This window comes from Gorilla gorilla, chromosome 12 (assembly GCF_029281585.2).
Source record: "Gorilla gorilla gorilla isolate KB3781 chromosome 12, NHGRI_mGorGor1-v2.1_pri, whole genome shotgun sequence".
In the NCBI taxonomy this organism is placed as follows: domain Eukaryota; kingdom Metazoa; phylum Chordata; class Mammalia; order Primates; family Hominidae; genus Gorilla; species Gorilla gorilla.
Genome location: NC_073236.2, coordinates 36,637,834 through 36,659,599, shown reverse-complemented (window position 1 = coordinate 36,659,599; position 21,766 = coordinate 36,637,834). Strand labels below are relative to the sequence as shown.

Genomic DNA, 21,766 nt, shown 5'->3' with positions numbered 1-21,766 from the left:
TTTGAACAAATGGATGGCTAAGCCCTGCCAGTGGAACAAAGGTTGTACAGCAGTTATACTTGAGCTCTGCCAGTTATACTTGAGGAGACCATTAATGCTGTAAGCAGCATTTTTGATGGTCATGATATTGAGGCTGTGTATCTATTCAGGCCTTCGAGGATGCATACCAATTTGTTGACTAGGCAAAAGCCACAGGGTGTCCTGACCAAATGCAGAAAACTCTTAAGAATCTTTCAAAATCATAAATGCTCATTGAGAACCATCTACTAACAACATAAACTTTTTTTATGATTATAAAGTTGAGAACACTTCCACACTAGAAGGTGAGAAAACTGTGCTGTAGAACTGACTTATCCTTGGAGAGGGATTTGTTCTACCTGTAATGATGTAGGAACTCCTACTAAAGTAATCCTAAGTAATTCTCCCCATGAGAGTAAGACCATGTAAGCTTCCCAAGGAGGCAATAATATAAACACAACAGAAAGATCCTGGGTTTTTTAAGGAATTCAGTTTATTAAATTATTATAAAAAGTAATAAATTGTGCAAATTGTCAGGATGTATTAGACAGCATCCTGGTAGTCTACGATGCTGCATCCCTCCACTGTCAGTTCTGTAACTATTCCGGTAAAGGAATGAACTTTGCTGAGCAACTAATGTGAAATCATGGAAACCTGGGTAGGATAGAATTCATGGGAGAGAATGAAGGTGTCACCAGAGGAGCAATCACAAAATGTTGAAAAGTGTGGTGAATTCTAATAATCCAGGAAGCATGGCAGAGTTGGGCTCAGCCTGGCCACATCCCTCCCCTGCGGGGATGACCAATCTCATTGTTTTTCTCACCAAAAGTCATTAGCTCATCATGCAGTTGGTGCCCCACAGACCCACCTTCTTGCCCATGAGGTTGGGCCTCCTCTGATTGTCCTTGATGCTGTGTTCACACTAGACAAAGCAATTCATAATTTTTATTTTATTTTATTTTTTTTGAGAGAGGGTCTTGCTCTGTCACTAAGGCTGGAGTATAGTAGTGCAATCATAGCTCACTGCAGCCTCAAATATATTTTAGAAATTAAAACTTGATTATACATGAGAGGAAAGTTGCTAATTTTGAATCTGTGATCATCTTCCAAAGTGTTCTTGTGTCTTTTATTTAAATATCCTAAATAAAAAGAAACAAGATGTGTTTTCAGATATGCAAAACTGGTATACCATGTACTTTTGCTCAGTAAAAGGACTTTTCAGAAGCAGATAACTGATGCATGGATGGAAATCTTGCTTTCTCTCTTTTATGTGCCTGTTTCATAAATGCACATAAACACACACTGTAACAGTCTTATTTATTATTTTTTCTCTAATCTGTATAGGAAAGAAAAAATCTAAATTCAAAACTTTTAAGAAGTTTTTTGGGAAGAAGAAGAGAAAAGAATCGCCGTCGTCCACAGGAAGTAGCACCTGGAAACAAAGTCAGACGAGGAATGAGGTCATTGCCATCGAATCCGGGCCAGTGGGCTACGACTCCGAGGATGAGCTGGAGTAAGTTGCATTTTACATCCCTGGGGCCAGGAGCACCCAAATACATTATTTCATTATCCTGGTAACTTGCTGGATTTCTGAGCCCCCTTTCCTCCTGGGTAATTCCATTAGAGGTTCTTCCATAGAAGTTATGTTTTCTGTCTTTTCAAACCTAGGGATGGAGAACGCTGTGTGTGTTTAAGTCCACAATAACAGTGGGAGAGGAGGTACTATATGCCATTTTATACACGGACAAAATAAGCCCTAGATAAAATTTAGAACTTGCCCAGCATCCTACAGCTGAAAGTGACAGGATCAGGATAGGGGCCCTGGTTTAACTCGACTTAAAACTCTTTTGAGGACCTAGATACTATACTAGAAAAATGCATTTCTCTAAAGTTGAACGTTGAGTAATCTAATCAGAATATTTTCACTTAATGGGGGTGGGGATGGGGCGCTCCTTGCTATCTTAGAAAAAAAAATCATCCAAAAATATCATAAAGAGCAGACCCAATAAGCACAAAAAACTGGGGAGGTCTAGTAAAGAAATCCTTATTTTTGTAACTTGTATTTCATTAAAATATAGTTACAGTACATATGCTGCAGTTATTCTAGCAGTTATTCCTGTGACTAAGAGGAAACGAAACAGATTTGTTGCTATGCTAGCTTTTACCTTTTTTTTTTTTTAAGACAACGCTGGCCCTTTAAGGATAGAACTCTTCAGAAAACATAATATCCCTCAGGTTTGGGGTACAGACCACGCTGAGATGGGTCCCAGGCTTGAGCATCCCAATAGTGGTGTCCTGTCCCCTCTCTTGCTCTCCCCCCTCCCCAGCCTCCTTGCCTGTTTTTTAAAGGAGTAGAAATTTTGCTGGCCACTTGGTGGCACCAGATGACTGGAATGGAAAGATTGGAACTTTTTTTTTTTTTTTTTTTTTTTTCAGTTTTGGGTTTGATTTTGGTTTTGATTGTTTTTGGTGCTAGCAGGGAATGCAATAGACTCACATTGCACCATGTGAAGTGTGGAAGGGATATACTGTGCATGCATTTTTTTTTTTTTTTTTTTGAGACGGAGTCTCGCTCTGTCGCCCAGGCTGGAGTGCAGTGGCGCGATCTCAGCTCACTGCAAGCTCCGCCTCCCGGGTTCACGCCATCCTCCTGCCTCAGCCTCCCGAGTAGCTGGGACTACAGGCACCCGCCACCACGCCCGGCTAATTTTTTTTTGTATTTTCAGCAGAGACGGGATTTCACCGTGTTAGCCAGGATGGTCTCGATTTCCTGACCTCGCGATCCGCCCGCCTCGGCCTCCCAAAGTGCTGGGATTACAGGCGTGATCCACGGCGACAGGCGTGCATGCATTTTTTTTAGGCGGTTCTCTGAACTCTTGGGGAACGAGATGTTATCGCGATAATATTACTAATTATTCAATGTCATCACTTTGCTTGCAAAGTTTCCCCAGGGAAACTCTAACACCCACCCCCATCCACCCCTGTCTCTTGACTGGAGCACACAGTTCTGGTGTTGGAGAGACAGGCCTGGGAGTGGCCCCTCCAACCACAGACAGGAGCCCAGCCAGAGGGGCAAGCTGGGATGAATTGTCCTGTCCGCTTGCTGATGTCCTCCCTGTCACAGGAGCCCATGGAAAGTGGAGATGGTGTGCTTTTTATCTTGATATTCCCAGCACCTTGCAGGGAGCTGGCCCTCAGTGACTGGTAACAGTTTGCTGGTTTTGATGCTAGGCAAGGAAGATTGGGAATGGAGCATGATGAGGCCTGGGAAGTGCAAATGGCATTTTTAGAGAGCAGCACAGAGGAAGAGGAAAGTACTGCTTGGCCTGTGGGAGAGTCTGCGGCAACTTCTCATCCATCACTGTGGGGAAAACAGCTCCGTTTACTAAGGCACATTAGTGCGAGCAAACCACATGGGACCCTGTGGGTTGAATAAAGTGACGCCCATTTATCGTGTCTGTGTCTGTGCGGTTGTGCTTCTTAAGTCTGTTAATCTATAACGATTTCCTTTTGCCCTCTCCCTTTGTTTCACGTCATTGATCTGAAGGAAGAGCAGGGCCATGTGTCCTGCAGAATGTCCCATATTCTGGCTTTGCTTTCTTTTGGTGTGACTCAACTCTTTCCTGTATTCTCCCAATTCCCGGTACATCATTCGGTGGATCCAGATTCTGTCAGGTTCAAGCAGGTGCTGGATGTTGTCACATCCCATGATGAGTCACCTGCTTTCTGAGCAGTGGGTTCAGGGTGTGTCACTGTCGTCCCTCCACCAACCTTCACCCGACAGTTTTAAAACCTGGTGATGATCTGTTATTTTGTCACAAAGTGGTGGTTTTTCTAATTCTATCATTCACTGTACACTTGCTAACTGAAATTCTTTGATGAAGAACTTTCCTTCAGCAATTTCTTGGTTGCTCCGAAATACAATTTGTAAAGTCAGGATCATGCTTGGCTCTCCTTTTATTGATCCACCCTCAGAGTAATGACGTGGTCCCCTAGCAACTCCTGACAGTGGCCAGTGGGTTTTGTTTTTTTCTTTTTTTTTTTCCAAATATCATTGGGAATGCATTACTTTTTATATATTTGATTTGCTTTAATCCATGACAGTCTTTATTCATTTTAATGCTCAAGTTGTTCCATGTTAGGCTGTTGAGAGTCACTTGAAATTCGCTCCGTCTTTTGACATGACCCCATTCATCTTTGATGGCTTCCTTACTTTCTTGTCCAATGAGAAATCTCAGGTTTATTTGGTATATTTTCTTCCCCTGACCTGGAATCAGCACTTTCTCGACAGGACCTTGGCTCCCTCCTTGTGGTGTGAAATGGCTTTTAAAGACCTCAGTCCAGCTGCCAGGGGCGATGATTACTAATTGGCTGTCACTGATTCTAAACCTTTCCAGTGGATATAGCTGGGAAATGGTTTATTTTTCAAGAGAAAAATTAACCATTAATTTGCCGATATTTCCAATTCAAGTTTAATAAGACAACATTTTTACTTCTTTAATTCTTTGTATTCTCTTTTCTCTTACACTTGAAACCAGGGCTCCTTATGATATTAACAAAATGACTTATTTTCTTTAACCTATCATATATTTATAATAATTTCCTTATCCCTTCCCTATATGGAAGTTAAAAATATTATAAATACTTTTCTGCACACTGTCTTATAATCAGTGTTATTGCTAATAAAACTACAGAGTGCAATTTCATATTTTTGGTTTTTTAATTATTATTACTACTAATAAGATTAGTGAGTGCAATTTGATATCTTTGGTTTTCTTGTTGTTGTTCCTAGAATGTATTCTATCTTGGATGTGGAGTCAAAGTCACTTGAAATTATTATATTCTCTGTGTGGTCATGCCAACAATCTGATATAAAATTAGATTTGTTTGTTTGTGTTTGTTTTCTAGTTTTAGAGATTGTTTTATTTCTCTTTTTGTTTGGTTTCATCTTTTAATTATATAAAACGTTTGCATAGTTTCAAAGACAAAGTTGTCAATGTAGGTATCTTTGCACTATGTCTCCTCATCTAGTTATTTCTTTCCCCCTAAAGAAAACCACTTTTATTTATTTGTTATTCTTCTATTTTCATTTTTTTTAAATATAAGAAACACACACACATGTTCAGATAATATCCAGGCCCCCCTTTCCCATGCAGTGCTGACATGCTGTGAACATTGTTCTGCAGTGGTTGTTATTTATTTCACTTAGTAGTATCTGGTGATGCCTGTATGCAGCGTGTGGAGACCTTCCTGCCCATCAGACCAGCTGTGGAGTCCTCCATTGTATGACATTCATGGTTGATTCAGTTAGATGCCTACTGAGGGGCACTAGGTGTTTCCCGTCTTTCACTCTTTTGAATATTGCTGTAGTGCATGGTCTTGCACATGTGCCATTTTGTGTTTTTGCAGAGGCCTCTTTATGCCGCCTCCACTCCTCATTACATCCAAAGCGGAGGTGCTTGGGTGGTGGTTGTGGTTCCCAGAGAGTGTGGGCCATGGGCTGTCCACTGGGGGAGGGAAATCCAAGTGTGTGTGTGACCTTTGGGTTAAGAGCTGCCCTTGGCAGGGAGGTCCTGATTCCTTCAGTTGGCGTAGTTCCCTCCCTGGCATGTGAGGACACACACATCCTGGGAGCCATGGGTTCCCACTTGCAAGCTTACTGTTGCAGGCGTGAGAGTTTAATTAGAAGGAAGCATTATTAACCAACACAGTTTGATCTACAGTTGGACAGGGCCACACCTCAGAGTCCTTAATGCCCCACAGTGGACAGGATGCCCAGGGTAGGGGAGTGGCAGGAGGGAAGTGGGTGGGGTGGTGCACACAAGATGTCCAGTGTGTGCAGAGGCAGGCTTTCCTTCCTTCATCATCAGGTCTCAGTCATCTCCTTCCACCTATTGTTCAGGCAGCCAGTGCTGCTAGGAAAACTTGACAGCTAATTCCCACATCCTTTTAGGACATTTTGTGAATGTCCTGTGGGTTCAGTCCCAGATCAGATTCTTGAGTTCAGAGCTGAGGAAAGGACTGGGATGGCGATGACAGAAGGCCACCATCTCTGCTCCAGGATCTAGGCAGGCACAGAGGTTTTGGTCACACAGATGGTGCCAGGTCATAAAAAGAGGCCATGGCTTTGCAGATTTGCAGTTCTCATTTCAAACCATCCACGGATATATGTCTTGGTCTGTGTGAGGTGTGTGTGAGGATGCGTTCATCAAGCAGGCCCTCAGCCTGCTGCACACACAGCCATCAGCCCACGGAGGGGCTGCATGTTTGCCCACAAGGCGTGACCTCACCCTCCCTGGGGCAGCCGGGACAGGCCTCCTCAGAAGCTGGCCATGCCAGCCCCTCCCCTCTGCAGGCTTGCTGTCTTGCACCTCACACCTTATCAAACCTTGGTTTTTTCATTAATATAAAAATAATTCACACAACCTTTAGATCTCCTAGGAAAATTCCTATCTCTGCAATGCTCCAAATAGTTGACTGGCATTTGACAGTGTGTGGATGAACTGAAGTCAGGGACCACTGAAATGTAAATGCAGCAGAGGGAGTGTTGTTTGATGTTCTGTTAACTCACATCCCCGTTTCTCATTCTGAGCCCCCCAGGGGTCAGTAAGATGGAGGTGGGCAGAGTCTCACAGTGGCTCTTTTATCCTAGGGAGTCGAGGGGCACGCTGGGCAGCCGGGCCCTTTCTCACGACAGTATTTTCATTCCTGAGTCCGGACAGGACGCTACTCGGCCTGTGCGGGTGTTTTCCCAAGAAAATGTGTGTGATCGGATTAAAGCTCTGCAGGTAAATGTTTCCTTGGTCATGTCGCCTGGTGTGCAAGTCAAATATCCATCAAGAAGTTTTTAAATGATTTCTGCTTGGTTTATTTGATATGCTGTAAAGTAGAATCACATGTACATGACAGCTCCCCCAGGACACACCAAATGAGCTGCAATGGGACCTCAACTCATTCTTAGATGAACAAAGAAGAGATGGCAGTGGAAGAGCTGGTGGCAGATGCACGTTCAGTTCAGTTCTCTGCACCACACCAAGACACTGAAGGCATTTCCAGCATGAATGAATTAGAGCGGGAGGATTTGTTGATAAATATCATTGATGAAAATAAGAGCACATGTTCTTTATTCCAATCTAGTTAAAAATACAGTGTAATGTGAAAATGGGGGCACCACCTCCTCCAGGGGGGCTTCCTGCCAAGCGGGGAGAGGATGCCGGCATGAGCTCTGAGGACGACGGGCTGCCCAGGAGCCCCCCAGAGATGTCTCTGCTGCACGACGTGGGTCCTGGCACCACCATAAAGGCAAGTGCGGCCTGTACCACTGCATGTCTTCATCCACACCTGCCCTGGAGGGTGCTGGAGCTCTGAGATCCCCTGTATGTGCCCCTAAGATCTCCAGGCTGTGCATGGTGTGGCCAACCGGGTCACTGGAGCCTACAATCAGCCCTTGAGCTGGGTTTATTTTCGTTCTTTGAGTAGAAATTCAGGTCTGGTTAGGAGACGTGGTTTTGGTGACTTTTTTTTATGAGGGCGATAGGTTGATAGAATCAACCCAGAATCAACCCTGTCCCTTGACTTTCCTGTCTGAGCAGATGACCAGACCCAGAACCCCATTAGAAGTAGGGAAACACGTTGTATCTGTTTTCCGTTGCCACGACATTTGGCCGGTGGGAGGGGGAAGTAGTGAGCATGTGATAGTTGAGGCTCTGATGGTCTCTGGTGCCTGAGTTTGTGACCTTGAGGCGGTGTTGGCCTAGGGGTAGTAATGTGCTGTATTGCTGGCAAACAGGGCAGCAGGGAAAGGTTGACAAGCAAGAGAGGAACTGATGACCTCAGCAGGGTGGAGGAACCAGTCCCAAACACCACCTTCTCCATTAGAATCCAAGAGGGGGGCCCTGAGGAACTCGGGAAAGAGCACGAGCTCTTTCTCGTGCATAAACAACATAGCTCATGATGCTGCCACATTTTAAATTCTTTATGTTATTGTGGTAAGAACACTTAATGCCCATACACTGTACTTGCATATAAATGTTAAAAATAGGTGGTCATCCTTCCCATGTAGACAAGCCTGACTGTGGAGGATGGATAGAGTTGGAGTTATCTGTTATGCTGACATTTGAAAAACAAATAAAGGCCAGAGTTTATTTTTTATAGCCACACACCTTCCCCTGTCACCTCTGGCCTGCTCAAGGGGCCATTCACAGTGAAGGGGGAGCTTCGTTGCGACCCACTGCCTTGCAGATTCTGTGCTTCTCTGAATTCTGTTCAGAAGCCACTTCAGTGTGGACACCTATACACCCTGCCACACCAAATTTTTGTGTGTAGTTGTGAGTTCCCCGAACGTCACTGACGAAAAAGGCAGAAGGACTGTGGTGTGGCTGAGTGTGTGGGGTGGGGACTGACATGAAGCCAGCTAGAGAATTATTCTCTCCAGAATTCTGCTCTGGGGCGAAGCTGTCCCTGCTCATTCCAGGAGCAGGGTCTGAGGACAGTGGGCTACCCAGGCCTGCTCTCCAGCCTCGAGCAGAAGGGAGAAAGGATGAGGAGGATGGGGTGGCCTATTTCATAGACTTCACCGAGCCAACCCTGTACCCCTTTTAACACCTCCAAATACTCCTATGTGCAGTTTCATCATCCCCCTCTCAGGAGCAGATGTGATTTTGTGTATTTCTGAGCTATGCAGTAGGAAGAGGTCTGTCATGAGCTGCCTCTTTCCTCATCATAGATGGACTTCCCCTCCTCCCATCCCACAGGTCTCTGACTCTCACAGCATCCCAGTTCTCTGCCTTTAGCCAGGACAGGCAGTAAGAGGAGAGGTAGTTTCTAACCCATCCATTGAAGAGCAAGCCTATCTCCAAACCCATGTGACACCATGAGGCACAAATTCCACAGCTGGCTCGGCTGGGCCAGCCTGACTTTATCTCTCACAGCACAACCACCTCCTGTGGTTGGTCCTTTATTTAAAAAAAAAAAAGTTCTGAGATTTTATCAATTATTGGGTAATATGGACAATCTACCAGCTTCATAGGAAACCAAAATTTGGGCCTTTAAGACTTAAAAACAGAAAGGTAATCTTTAGTGTCTTCATCGTTTTGAAGACACAATGATTGCATTTTGAGGCCTGAAAGTTTTTATGCATAATTGGTTGATTAAGAGGGAAAAACAACATACCCTTTAAAATGGGCTTGTAGAATATGTGGTATTTGATGTAATAGTGCCTTAAGCCCCAAAAGGATGGGCTGCAGACTGTTTACACCTTACACTGACCCACAGGCTTACACACAGGCCCACACAGACAGAAAAATTTAAGATTATTGTGGAAAAAAGAGTCTTTAGTACCAAGTATTTGATGTTATAACCAAGGTGACATTTCCTGATAGAATTAGTTTTTCAGGAAATATATGGAATAATTTTTCAAATTTTATCACCAAGTGTGATAACAACTGATGAAAGTTTACCTGGTGGTTTTTAAGATAAAATGATGTCTAACTGGTCATATTCTAGTTGTCCTGCTATGAAGCAGGACATGCCAGGTAGAGTGTGATAAACTGGCAAGGCCAATGAGTCATTTTGCTCCTTGGTGATGCGGGAAGGGAAGATGGGGAGGGAACACAGATCTGGTGGCAAATGAACAAATACATGCCCCACAGCTCCAGAGGGAGGCCTCAGGCAGGCTTATCACCTCTTAGAATCTGTGTCCTGAGAGGGTTTTGGCTCAGAGGGTTTTGGGGGATGAGATGAGATTGGATAGATCAGCACCTCTCCTTCCCAGCAGGACCAGCGGCTTCTTTTCACCCCTCGAACAGCCAGGCCCCCCTGCTTCCTGTCCAGTGGCCCTTCCTGCATGCACTGCCCCCAGCCCACTCCTCAGTGGCTGAGCCCCTCTTTTTGAGGACACACATCCTAAAGCACCTGTCACTCAGGGCTGCCCATGAAAAGCTTCTGACCCCAGCTGTTTCCTTTGGGTCCTTTGAGCTGCCTTCCCTGCAACAAAGAGACACATGCTAGACTTTTAAATCCTCTGCTTTCAGAATCATCCAGAAGCACCGATTTCAGGAAAAATTGGGTGACTGGAAGCAAGCCATGCAGAGGTGAATGTTCTGGATGCTGCCAGCCCTCCCATGAAGCCAGCTTCCCAGCCCTCACCTCCTCCCCATGGGCCCCAAACCACCTCACGTAGTTACATCACTGATCAACAACAGACACGATTCTCCTTGGTCATGAAGATGAGGGTCTTTCTGGACCCCAAGATCTCTCAGAGCAACAGTGGAAACAGAATTGAGAGTTCTGAGGCCAGAGGAGTTGAGTTCCCTAGTCAGGGAGAGCTTGTACCTGGGGCACAGGTCAGGGAAGTTAAGCTCCATGCCAAGGTCCCCTAACCAGGGGCCACAGTGGGCCTGAGCCCAAGACATCTGCCCAAGCAGGACAGACGCAGGGCGGCCCACAGGGAGGAGGTCCTGCTGTGCATCCTTCAGAGCCTTCAGGGTATTGGGCTTTATTCTATAAAGAGGAGTGGTCAGGGGTATTATTGTCACAGGCACCGTGATCATTCTTACTGCACTTGCAAAGCAGCTGATCTTGTCTATTCTCATGAGTCCTAGGCAGTGAGATTTTCTTTTTAACCAAATGTTTATACATTGTTCCTCTAGACAAGGGTAAATATTACAGATTCTGTATGCTTATTTTTAAGTGTACACATCCTGTTTGTGACCTTTAAGGAAGACTCTCTGGGAAAGGTATCGATTTCCCAATCTAAGGTGACTTCCTGAGTTGTCAGTGACTACAGTGACAGCCAAAGCCACAGGCACAGATGTAGTTGTTGCCAGGAGACTTGCGGCTTATTTTTAACATAATTTTTCTTGCTTTATTCCCGTAAGTACCTGAGTAGCTAAAAGAGAATTCAAATAGATTATGTCCACTTTTAGCCCCCTTTCCCCCATTTTAGTAATTATCTCCTTCTTGTTTACACAGATAAACTTACACTTTTATTAGAAAATAGGAGAGACCTTCACGTGAACAGGAAGAGGTTGTTCCTCCCGTATCGAAGCCCATCTCTCCAGTACGATCATCCTTATGGTTCCCTGTCCGGGTTAGCAAAGGCTGCTGGGCACCTGCTCTGTGTGGGGGTCCCAGGGTTATTAGAAAAGAAACAGCGGATGTGCCCATGGCCCTAGGAGTTCACCACTGGGGACGGCACTGGTGTGTTGTCTCATTGCCTCACTCACTGTTTTCATGAGGGCTTACTGAATTGTTGTGTGAATAAAACTCTATTCTTAAGTTAAATGGAAACTTGACACTAATATTGCACACTGTGCTCGAATAGAAAGCTTGCTTGAAGATCACAGAGTTATACGAAAAGCCTGTCACCTCCCAGAGTCTCCCTGTGCACCTCGCCCCTCATCTGGGCTGCATGTGCTCACAGGCGCTCCGAGTTTCATCCCAACTTGTGTCTGCAGGGGAGCCCACTTCGACCTCACTCAGTGGTGGAGCTGGCCAAGTTCAGGGGGCAGGGATCTGTGGGTATTGCCCTCATTCTTTCACATGACTGCCAGCATCCCTTTGTCCCAGGTGACATGTTTGCCATTTGCTATCAGTTCTTCTGTGCTGAAGTATAAATGAGTAAAATACCTGTAACTTAACAGATGGCAATGTCCAGCCAGATTTCTTCAAAAGGACACATGAGCACACAGAGACCTTCTAGGTTGAACCAACAGGGCTCCAGTGATGGAATACTGGGCAGTGGGCTTCGCACTTCCTGCGCCCCAGCCTCTAAAATCACACCTCTGAACCTTCCCCTCAGCTTCCAGAGACAGGACCAGGTGACTGTGCCCTTGGACAAATCAGGCTGGTGTGTTTTGAGAGAGAAAGCTCTTGTCTGAAGTGCCTGTGCCAGCCACCATGGGAGGGTGACAGGGGAGCCTGAGACACAGGTTCTCTGCATGGTCTTGGGAAGGAGTAGGTGGTTTCCAGGAGCTGGCCCCACACTTTAAACTCCCAGCTATTTACCTTTCTCCAGGAGGATCCTAGACCCCTCCTTGTTGAGAATCAAAATGAAAGTATTGGCCGGGCATGGTGGCTCACACCTGTAATCCCAGCACTTTGGGAGGCCAAGGCGGGCAGATCACAAGGTCAGGAGTTTAAGACCAGCCTGGCCAACATGGTGAAACCCCATCTCTACTAAAAATACAAAAATTAGCTGGGTGTGGTGGCAGGTGCCTGTAATACCAGCTACTTGGCAGGAGAATGATTGAACTCAGGTGGCAGAGGTTGCAGTGAGCAGAGATCACGCCACTGCACTCCAGCCTGGGTGACAGAACAAGACTCCATCTCGGGGGGGAAAAAAAAGAAAGTATTTCCACACACGTAAAGCCAGAGACAGTGTGGGAAGACTGAGCCTGGGCAGAAAAGAGCATTGTTGCATTGGTCGTCCTTATTTCACACGGTGAAGTTCATGCTCCGTGTGTTTGTTCCTTGTCCCACGAAGGTCTCTGTCGTGTCTCCAGACCACGTGAGCGACAGCACTGTCTCTGCCCGGATCTCAGACAACAGCCTGGCACCAGTGGCCGACTTCAGTTACCCTGCAGAATCCTCCTCCTGCCTGGACAACTCTGCAGCTAAGCACAAGCTCCAGGTCAAGCCACGCAACCAGCGGTCGAGTAAGATGAGGCGGCTCTCATCGGTAATTGGGTTTCCTTCTCCACACAGAGGCGCGCCAGGCAGGCTTGGCACCCCCCTATACCCCCGCAACCTGCCTCACTCCCCCGCACAGGGTCTCATGCCCCCTCTGAGCACCCCCACAGCTGATGGAGCCATGCTGCAGGAGCTGAAGTTGCTCATCTTTTTAAACATAAACCAGATCTGTCTCTCCCTTGCAGAAATGCTCCATTCATTCATCCATCCGTCTGTCCGTCATTCCTCACACACTCACTACTGAATGCTGGTTGCCTTCCCCCTGCACTCAGAGGAAAGTCCACACTCCAGGCCTGGCACATCAGGTCCTGCCTACCCCTCAGGCTTCTTACCTTCTTTCTCACTCAGCGCTCTGGCCACCTTTCTGCCTCTTGAGCTCAAGAGCTGCCTCTAGCCTCAGGCCTTGGTGCTGCTGTGTCCCAGCCTTGGGGCCTGAGAGTCCCCCAAAAAAACTCACCCTGCCCGTTCACTTCCTTTAGAGCACTCGCCACATGCCAAAGTGACCTTTGTAAATGGATGTGTTCTTATTGCCAGTCTTCTTTGAGACCCTGTCCTGGCTGCATTTTCAGCCCTTAGAACATTTCTAGTCACAGAGTTGTTGAATGGATGAACCACTGAACAAACAAATGAATGAATTAACAAATGAGTGAATGAAAGAAGCTGAAACACTAGCGTGGACACCTGTCTTGGATGAGGGCCTACTCAGTAGCATGGGGAGCATGCCTCGGAAAGATAGACCCCTCTTTGGGTGTGCTGCCTCAGGGTGTCATTACCTCCTAGTCCTAGAAGCTGAGAAACTGGCTCATGGAATACTTTGGCTTCATTTACTGGCAGGTTCGAGGTTCACATAGGGTTGTTCCCTCTCCCCTACCTGACGGGCACTGTAACGTGTCCCCCCTGGAGTGGGGACCAGCCTGGCCACAGAGAATGACAGTGCTGATAAAGAGATGCTCACAGGCTAATGTCCTCTGTCCTTCCCTCGTGACATGATTGTGGTGTGTTGGTGAAGTACCCAGGGCAAGCTGGGTGCCTCAGCTGGAGACAGTTGGGCTAGGGCCACTCAGGAGTTCAGCAACTCCCTGAAGAGAGTGAGTTTTCCTTTGGGCATATGGAAGGTGTTCTTTAAACTCATGCCAGCAGAGTAGACTTTTGAGGGGACTAATGCTGGAGGAAGAAGCAAAGGTGAGTTACCTTCAGGCTGATGTGCCAGCTAGGAACCAGGATACTTGTGCCTAGGTGTGTGTGTCCAGTGCATGCACAGTTAAAGGCTGTGTGCTGTGTCAGTGTGACAAGGTCCAGTCACTCAAGACCTGCCTGTCCTCGTGCTGAATGAGACTACAGGGCCAGGGCCTGCTCCCTTCTGGCCCTCAAGTCTGTGATTTATGAATCCCACGGGGATGTCTTTGGCTCTGGCCAGGGCATTTATAGCCAGCCACAACCTGGCCAGGACTTGAGTGACAGAGCGAAGCGTGGTGTCTATTTCAGGTGGAAACGCAGCCTCCCTTCTTGCTCCCATCTGGGCAGGGCTTGTATCCTTCTTTCTTTACATTTGAACTTGACTTAGTTCTTGAATCCCACTTTGTAGAATAACAGAAAACCTGATGTAGCCAGCCTGGGCAAACAGGTAAACACAGCCTTTCCTTGATTTCAACTCTGTCACATCCATGGTCTTTCCCTCTTTTCCCCTTCCCTGCTTGGTAAGGAGCAGGCATGGATATCTTAAGTTCTCAGAGGTGTCCATATTTTCCTCCATCCACTGTTGTGGAACCTATGATGCTGGGGGCCTCTGTCCTTCAGTGTCCATAGCACCCTTTGCCCGTTGGTCATGAGGTCCCTCTTCCCAACCATAAGGACCTTCCTTGTGGCCTGGCCCCTCTCAGGGATCAAGGTGCTTTCAGATGCTCCCTAAATGCTCCCAGGATGGGAAAGAACAGCCATGCTGCCCCCTCTGCTGCCTTGTGTGGGCTCTGTGACTGATAGTTTTAAAAGGTGACCTCCATCCTAAAGAGGTTTCAACATCAGCAGTTTCCTGTAGTAGCAGAAGGCCATCAACATGGCAAAGTAAAGAACCTGCAGCTTTTGAAAGTTCTTCTGTAGCTTTCTTTGTGCCTCTTCCTCTTTTTAAATCCAAAAGAATAGGATTGTGCATTTTGGCAAGAGTTTGCTTAGGTATTGTCACAAACATCCCAGGCATCCTATATTCTATTAGCAAGCAGATGCCATGAAAAATGTTAAAATAATAACAAACAGCAAGAAGAAAAACCTATTGCAAACATACCCTGTCACAGTTCCTGCTTTAGAAAAGGGGAAGGAGAGAGCAATAGCCTGGGTGACTCTTGGTGTCTAATATCACAAACTTTCTAAAAAGATCAGTCTCTACACCATCAACCTTTTTGTCATTTCCACATGTTACTTTTGAATGATTCTTGGTTACCTGGAGCTCCTTTCCTTCCCGAGAGAGCAGGAACTGACTTTGTGACAAAAGGAGGAAGTTGGACTGGAATCTGAATTCTAGAGGTCTTTCAGAAGACGACTATCACAAGGCAGTGTATGTTTGCCAAGCCAGTAGGGCTTCAGGAGGCCAGAGAAGGGGGAAATCTTAAACTGCATAGAGTGGGAGAGTTTGAAATAGTCCTTGGGGGCCCTGGTAGAGTATCTTGGAGGTTGGGGGACAGGGGGGTGGGGGAGAGTGAGGAGGTGACAGTCACTCAGACCAAGTGTCTGGCACAGTGTTGAGGGCTTGGTTTGACCTGAGTAGGGAGTGGAAGAAACGGCTTAAGACCAGAGAATCTAGGACTTTAAATTTAGCTGAAAATTTTGGTTTTATCCTATAAGCCATGGTTAGCTATTGGCATGATATGAGCCATCTCTTAGGAAAACCAGTCTGGCTTTACTATGAGGGTACATTCCTGAAGTGTTGACATGGGAGACTGGCTGGGAGGAACACAGAGCCATAGAGTCCCAGCTGTTCAGCTCGGCCACCTGCTTGCCCAGGCTTGAACAAGGTATTGGCCTCTCTGAGTTCCTGGCTCTCAAGTGCAAAAAGGGACTCATCATCCCTTCCTCACTGGGATGAATGGAAGATTAAATGAAATAACAAGTGTGGGAGCACCGAGCATAGCAGACACTGGCTGCTGTTGGTCGCCTTCCCTTGGCATTACTCTAGTCCACTGGTTTTGAGGCTCTGCCAGAGGAGCTGTAGACATTTACTTTGGAGGCATATCTGCCATCGTCCTGATAAACTTGTGAGCCCAAGTAGACCAGTAGGATACAGACTGAGAAAAGACACCCGTGGGTACATGCCTACTTAAGTGCCAGCTTTATAGTGCTGCTATCACTAAACCATTATAAGCCTTGAAAAAAGTGGGGAGGTGACAGGCTTCCTGGAATTTGCTATAGCGACGATGCTTTTTATCTTTATTTCTCTCAGCGTGCTCAGTCTGAATCCCTGAGCGACCTGACGTGCACCCCAGAGGATGAGGAAAACGAGGAGAAGCCACTTTTGGAAGTCAGCCCAGAAGAGAGCCCCAGCTCTGGGCAGCAGGACGTGGCGCCAGACAGAGTCCCTGAGCCTGGGCCACCGGCGCCCTTGCCGCCACCCGGAGGGGCCCGTGCCAGACGCGCCCGCCTGCAGCACTGCTCGGCGCTCACGGGCAGCGTGGAGGAGGGGGGCGTCCCCGGGGAGGACCCCTCAAGCCGCCCGGCCACCCCGGAGCTCGCCGAGCCCGAGTCGGCCCCCACTCTCCGCGTGGAGCCCCCGTCCCCGCCGGAGGGTCCCCCGAATCCCGGTCCCGACGGCGGAAAGCAGGATGGGGAGGCGCCCCCCGCAGGCCCGTGTGCCCCGGCCACGGACAAGGCGGAGGAGGTGGTCTGTGCTCCCGAAGACGTCGCGAGCCCGTTTCCCACCGCCATCCCTGAGGGGGACACGACTACCCCCGAGACTGACCCCGCCGCCACCTCAGAGGCGCCCTCTGCTCCCGACGGGCCAGAACGCAGTGTCCCGAAGGAAGCGGAGCCGACGCCGCCCGTGCTCCCGGATGAGGAGAAGGGGCCCCCAGGGCCGGCGCCTGAGCCCGAGAGAGGAGCGGAGACGGAGTCCGAGAGAGGAGCGGGGACCGAGCCCGAGAGAATTGGGACCGAGCCCTCCACGGCGCCCGCCCCGAGCCCGCCGGCGCCCAAGAGCTGCCTGAAACACCGGCCTGCGGCCGCCAGCGAGGGCCCTGCCGCGTCCCCGCCACTTGCCGCCGCGGAGTCTCCCCCGGTGGAGCCCGGCCCCGGTTCCCTCGACGCAGAGGCCGCCGCCCCGGAGCGCCCCAAAGCCGAGCGAGCCGAGGCGCCACCGGCGGGCGCCGAGAGGGCGGCGCCAGAGCGGAAGGCGGAGAGGGGCGGTGCCGAGCTGCGAGGCGCGAAGAAGTTCTCGGTGTCCTCGTGCCGAGCGCGGCCTCGTCCGGGCGTCTCCCGCCCGCTGGAACGGGCCAGCGGCCGCCTGCCCCTCGCGAGGAGCAGCCCGGTCTGGAGGAGCGAGGCGGCTCTTGACGACCTCCAGGGTCTCCCCGAGCCCCAGCACGCGAAACCTGGCCCTCGGAAGCCGGCGGAGCGCGGCCCTCAGGACTCGGGGGACAGGGCGGCCAGCCCGGCCGGGCCGCGCAAGAGCCCCCAGGAGGCGGCCGCCGCGCCCAGCACGAGAGAGCCCTGCCCAGCTGCCCAGGAGCCGGCCGCGAGTGAGGACAGAAACCCCTTCCCCGTCAAGCTCCGGTCCACCTCCCTCTCGCTCAAATACAGGGATGGCGCCTCTCAGGAGGTGAAGGGTGTGAAGAGGTACAGTGCCGAGGTCCGGTTAGAAAGGTCGCTGACCGTGCTCCCGAAGGAGGAGAAGTGTCCCCTCGGGACGGCCCCCGCCCTTCGAGGCGCCAGGGCCCCCAGCGACCAAGGAAAGGGGAAGGCCCGGCCCCCCGAGCCGCTCAGCTCCAAGCCGCCCCTGCCCCGGAAGCCGCTTCTGCAGAGCTTCACGCTCCCGCACCAGCCCGCGCCCCCCGACGCCGGCCCGGGAGAGCGGGAACCCAGGAAGGAGCCCAGGACGGCGGAGAAAAGGCCGCTGCGCAGGGGAGCTGGTAAGAGCCCGCCGAGGGTGCGGGAAGGGCAGGGCCTGGGGAGATCCACATCCACTGGCACATCTTGCTGGACACTCGCCAAATGCTCCTGGTACAAACTTTGTTGCAGGGGAATTGGAAGGAGTCAGAATTCCCACTAACATCATGTCTGATCTAGAGCAAGCTTGTCCAACTCGCGGCCTGGGCCCGGGGCGGCTTTGAATGTGGCCCAACAGGAATTCCTAAACTTTCTTAAAACATTGAGACTTTTTGCGAATTTTTTTTAAGCTCATCAGCTGTCCTTAGTTTAGTGTATTTTATGTGTGGCCCAAGGCAATTCTTCCAGTGTGGCCCAGGGAAGCCAAAAGATTGGACACCCCTAATCTAGAGTAAGGAATAGGCCGACCTCGGTAGCTCATGCCTGTAATCCCAGCACTTTGGGAGGCCAAGGCCTGCTGATAAGCCCAGGAGTTCAACACCAACCTGGGCAACATAGTGAGACGTCGTTCTACAAAAAATTTTAAAACTAGCCAGGCGTGGTAATGAGGGCCTGTAGTCCCAGCTACTTGGGAGGCTGAAATAGGATTGCTTGAGCCCAGGAGTTCAAGGCTGCAGTGAACTATGATGGTGCCATGCACTCCAGCCTGGGTGACAGAGTGAGACCCTGTCTGTTTTAAAAAGAGAGAGATAAAATAAGGAATAAAGAGTAGAAAAGGGAAAATAAATACCAGGATTTTGCATAAGTACAGAGAAGTCAGTGTGTAAACATGAGATAAAGAGAAATGTAAAAACTGATTTTGATAGGACTCTCAGCGAATCCCTCAAATTCTTCTCCCACTTTTGACCTAAGAAACTCAGCAAAGTCCAAATCCCAGGACATGTGTACTCATTTTGATGCAGGTTCTTTCAGGGCCTAAGCTATTTCTTGGCTATAAATGAAATATACTCCTCTATTAGGGTCCTTCTGACCTTTTCCTCCAAGAAAGAATTTCCTCCTGCTTCGTAATCAGGTTCACGTGGCTCAGCTGCAACATGGAAAGTATTCCATATATTGGAATCACAAGTCTGTATAAAACGTAAGTCTCTCAAGAGGGTCAGCATTTACTTGCTGTCCTGAAAGGGAGATTGTGTTAACATTGAGGCAGAACGTAAGAATATTTGAAAGCAGCTGTCTTTTGAAATGAGCAGAGACAAAGTAGATGACCTTTCTCTTTGACATTTGTCACTTCTTATAGTGCTTCAGATGAAATGAGAAATCTGTTGAAAATGTGTATTTGCAGCAGAGCTAAAGAATCTTTCATTGCTGGGTTTTTTGTTGTTTTTGTTGTTGTTTGTTTTTGAGACTCCGTCTCACTCTGTTGCCCAGGCTGGAATGCAGTGGTACGATCTTGGCTCACTGCAACCTCCACCTGCTGGGTTCAAGTGATTCTCCTGCCTCAGCCTCCCAAGTAGCTGGGATTACAGGCACACACGATACTACGCCCGGCTAATTTTTTTATATTTTTGGTAGAGACGAGGTTTCACCATGTTGGCCAGGCTGGTCTCGAGCTCCTGACCTCAAGTGATCTGCCCGCCTCAGCCTCCCAAAGTGCTGGGATTACAGACATGAGCCACCATGCCTGACCTGCTGGTTTTTTAAATTAATGGAAATCTGTGAACCAGAAAATGAAACTACACAAATAAGTTGTGTGTGCATGTGATGGGGGCCCTAGGGAGAAGTTTTCCATGACAAATTTTGTTTTTTAAAAATGTTTTGGCCTGGCGTGGTGGCTCACACTTGTAATCCCAGCACTTTGGGATGCCGAGGCAGGCGGATCACAAGGTGAGGAGTTCAAGACCAGCCTGGCCAACATGGTGAAACCCCATCTCTACTAAAAATACAAAAATTAGCCAGGCATGGTGGCGCACACCTCTAATCCCAGCTACTCAGGAGGCTGAGCCAGGAGAATCACTTGAACCCAGGAGGCGGAGGTTGCAGTGAGCCGAGATCACACCACTGCACTCCAGCCTGGGTGACAGAGCGAGACTCCATCTCAAAAAAAAAAGAATGTTTCAGGCTACTCAAGCAGTGTATTGTGGGACAGAGAGGAAATAGAACCCAGTAGCTCTCTTAGGGAATCCTGCACCCTAAGAGGAAGATGCATACATAGGAAGAAAATTAGCTCATACAAAACAATGTGAAAACAGTTCCAAAATAGTCTAATCTTTTCTGGCTCTTTTACAGTGCTTTAAATTCCTAACGTGACACACAAGGATTCACAGTTCCAAAGAGCCCACACATGTGGCCTTCCCAATCTGAAGGCCCCTTGGCACAGCCGTGATTTTGTGTTGCTGCTGCCACTGCAGTAGGATAATCAGTGCGGAATCTGGAGGAAGTTCAAGCCATCACTGACGATCCACTCTGCAGATTTCCATTGAGGTTATTGAAGCTATTGTAGAGTGATTCAAAAAGCCATTGAAGTAGCAAGGGAGGAAGGAGTTGCTCTCTGTGCACATGAAACCCTGACCTTCATGGCCTAGAATTGAAAATGTCTCTCAAGAGCTTGCTAAATGAATGGAACTTAAAAACAGTATCAAGCTCGTAGTCAGATCTGAAAAAGAAGCTTCAGAGGGCAATGCTTTGCCCATTATTTATATGTAAGTTTCTCAACCTAAGCCAGGCTTTCTTCACTATAAAATGCCTGGGATAATCTGTAAAGACTTTGTGTATTTTTCTTTGATTTATAAAATGTAATAGAGTATTTTTTTATTAACAGCTTTGCTTATATAGTAGAAGAGAATTGTCTCATCCAAGTTTAATCACATTCACTAAAGCCATAGAAATGACAGAGTTAGATGAATTCCAAAACGAAAGAAGAATCTAGGTTACTTTATGGGTATGGTTAATGATATTCATTTTAACACAGAGAGAGGGAAGGAATTACCCACATTCTATAGGGAAGCAACTCTGGGGGCAGGGGCAGTGGTATTGGAAGGACAGGTACCAGGACAGGCTGGGCCTGCTGCCTGATCCTACCTGGACCTTGAGGGGCTATCTCATGCTGACCAGAGCAGAATCTCAGGGTCTGCGCCGTCAGACCCCAGCAGTGAAGCTGCCCCCACACTTTCCCTAGATGCCAAATATGTTTGTGCTTTCATTGATTATTATCACTTCTACTATTATCATTCTCATTGCTCCCAAATTACATTAGCTAGAAGCAATTCAGTTCACATAAAACATACAGATAATGAAAGTTTTAATAACAATATCACTCTGTTTCCAGAAAGACCTAATATTTGCTGTTGTGGTGGCAAATACCTTGCCCAGAGCTCCCAGATAGTCTGCCACCTCCCCCGTCCTCTCTCCAGGGCATGTACAGTAAAGTTGGATGATTGAAGTGTTCCAGATGACTCGGCTTTGGGCACTCAAACTGCTTTGTCCCCAGCACCTGGTTTATTCCTCCTCCTCTCTTCCACACCTTGTTTTCTTTCTTTGAAGGAATGGAGGGACGCTTCAGCAGAAGGAGTAGGAAAGGATGCAATGGTGGTTGGTTGTAATAAACAGGAGCCTGGGTTGCCGAAGGGGCTGAGCCTCACAGGGGCTGTCCTGGAGTGGTTACTGCAAGCTTAGTATGTGTCTGTGCTCCTCGAGGCAGAGGAGCCCTGTTTATAAGCCTGGTTCATAATTTGCTGATCTGTCGTAGGAAGTAAATGGCCCAGGGTTATCAGCCTTGTTCATTTGTGCAGAACATTATGCATCCTCCTGTTGGTTCAATCCATCCCAGAGTCTAAATTACAGGTCATAAAGCAGCTTCTGCACGCAGGATTAGAATGAGAACAAAGGAGTTAGAGAATATTGTGTGGAAAAATTGCAAAACACAGAAAGTATGTAGAAAAAAAAATCACTCCTAGGTCGTCTCTCCTTCTAGTCTGTCTTGTTTCTGGGTATGAGATTTATTTTTTTTACAAAGTCATGGTCACATGTTGGT

The 21,766-nt window shown here is 48.1% G+C and overlaps 1 protein-coding gene across 4 annotated transcripts in view; it reads left to right on the top strand.

Moving 5' to 3' along the window:
- Positions 1 to 21,766, top strand: part of CRACDL (CRACD like) — a 145,497-nt gene that overhangs the window by 98,730 nt on the left and 25,001 nt on the right. For all 4 annotated transcript variants that reach the window (XM_031008320.3, XM_031008321.3, XM_055378472.2 and 1 more), the window contains 5 exons: positions 1,363 to 1,531; positions 6,671 to 6,806; positions 7,156 to 7,320; positions 12,503 to 12,697; positions 16,139 to 17,819. In XM_031008320.3, the coding sequence (XP_030864180.3) occupies positions 1,363 to 1,531; positions 6,671 to 6,806; positions 7,156 to 7,320; positions 12,503 to 12,697; positions 16,139 to 17,819 (2,346 nt within the window). The remainder of the gene's footprint in view (positions 1 to 1,362; positions 1,532 to 6,670; positions 6,807 to 7,155; positions 7,321 to 12,502; positions 12,698 to 16,138; positions 17,820 to 21,766) is intronic.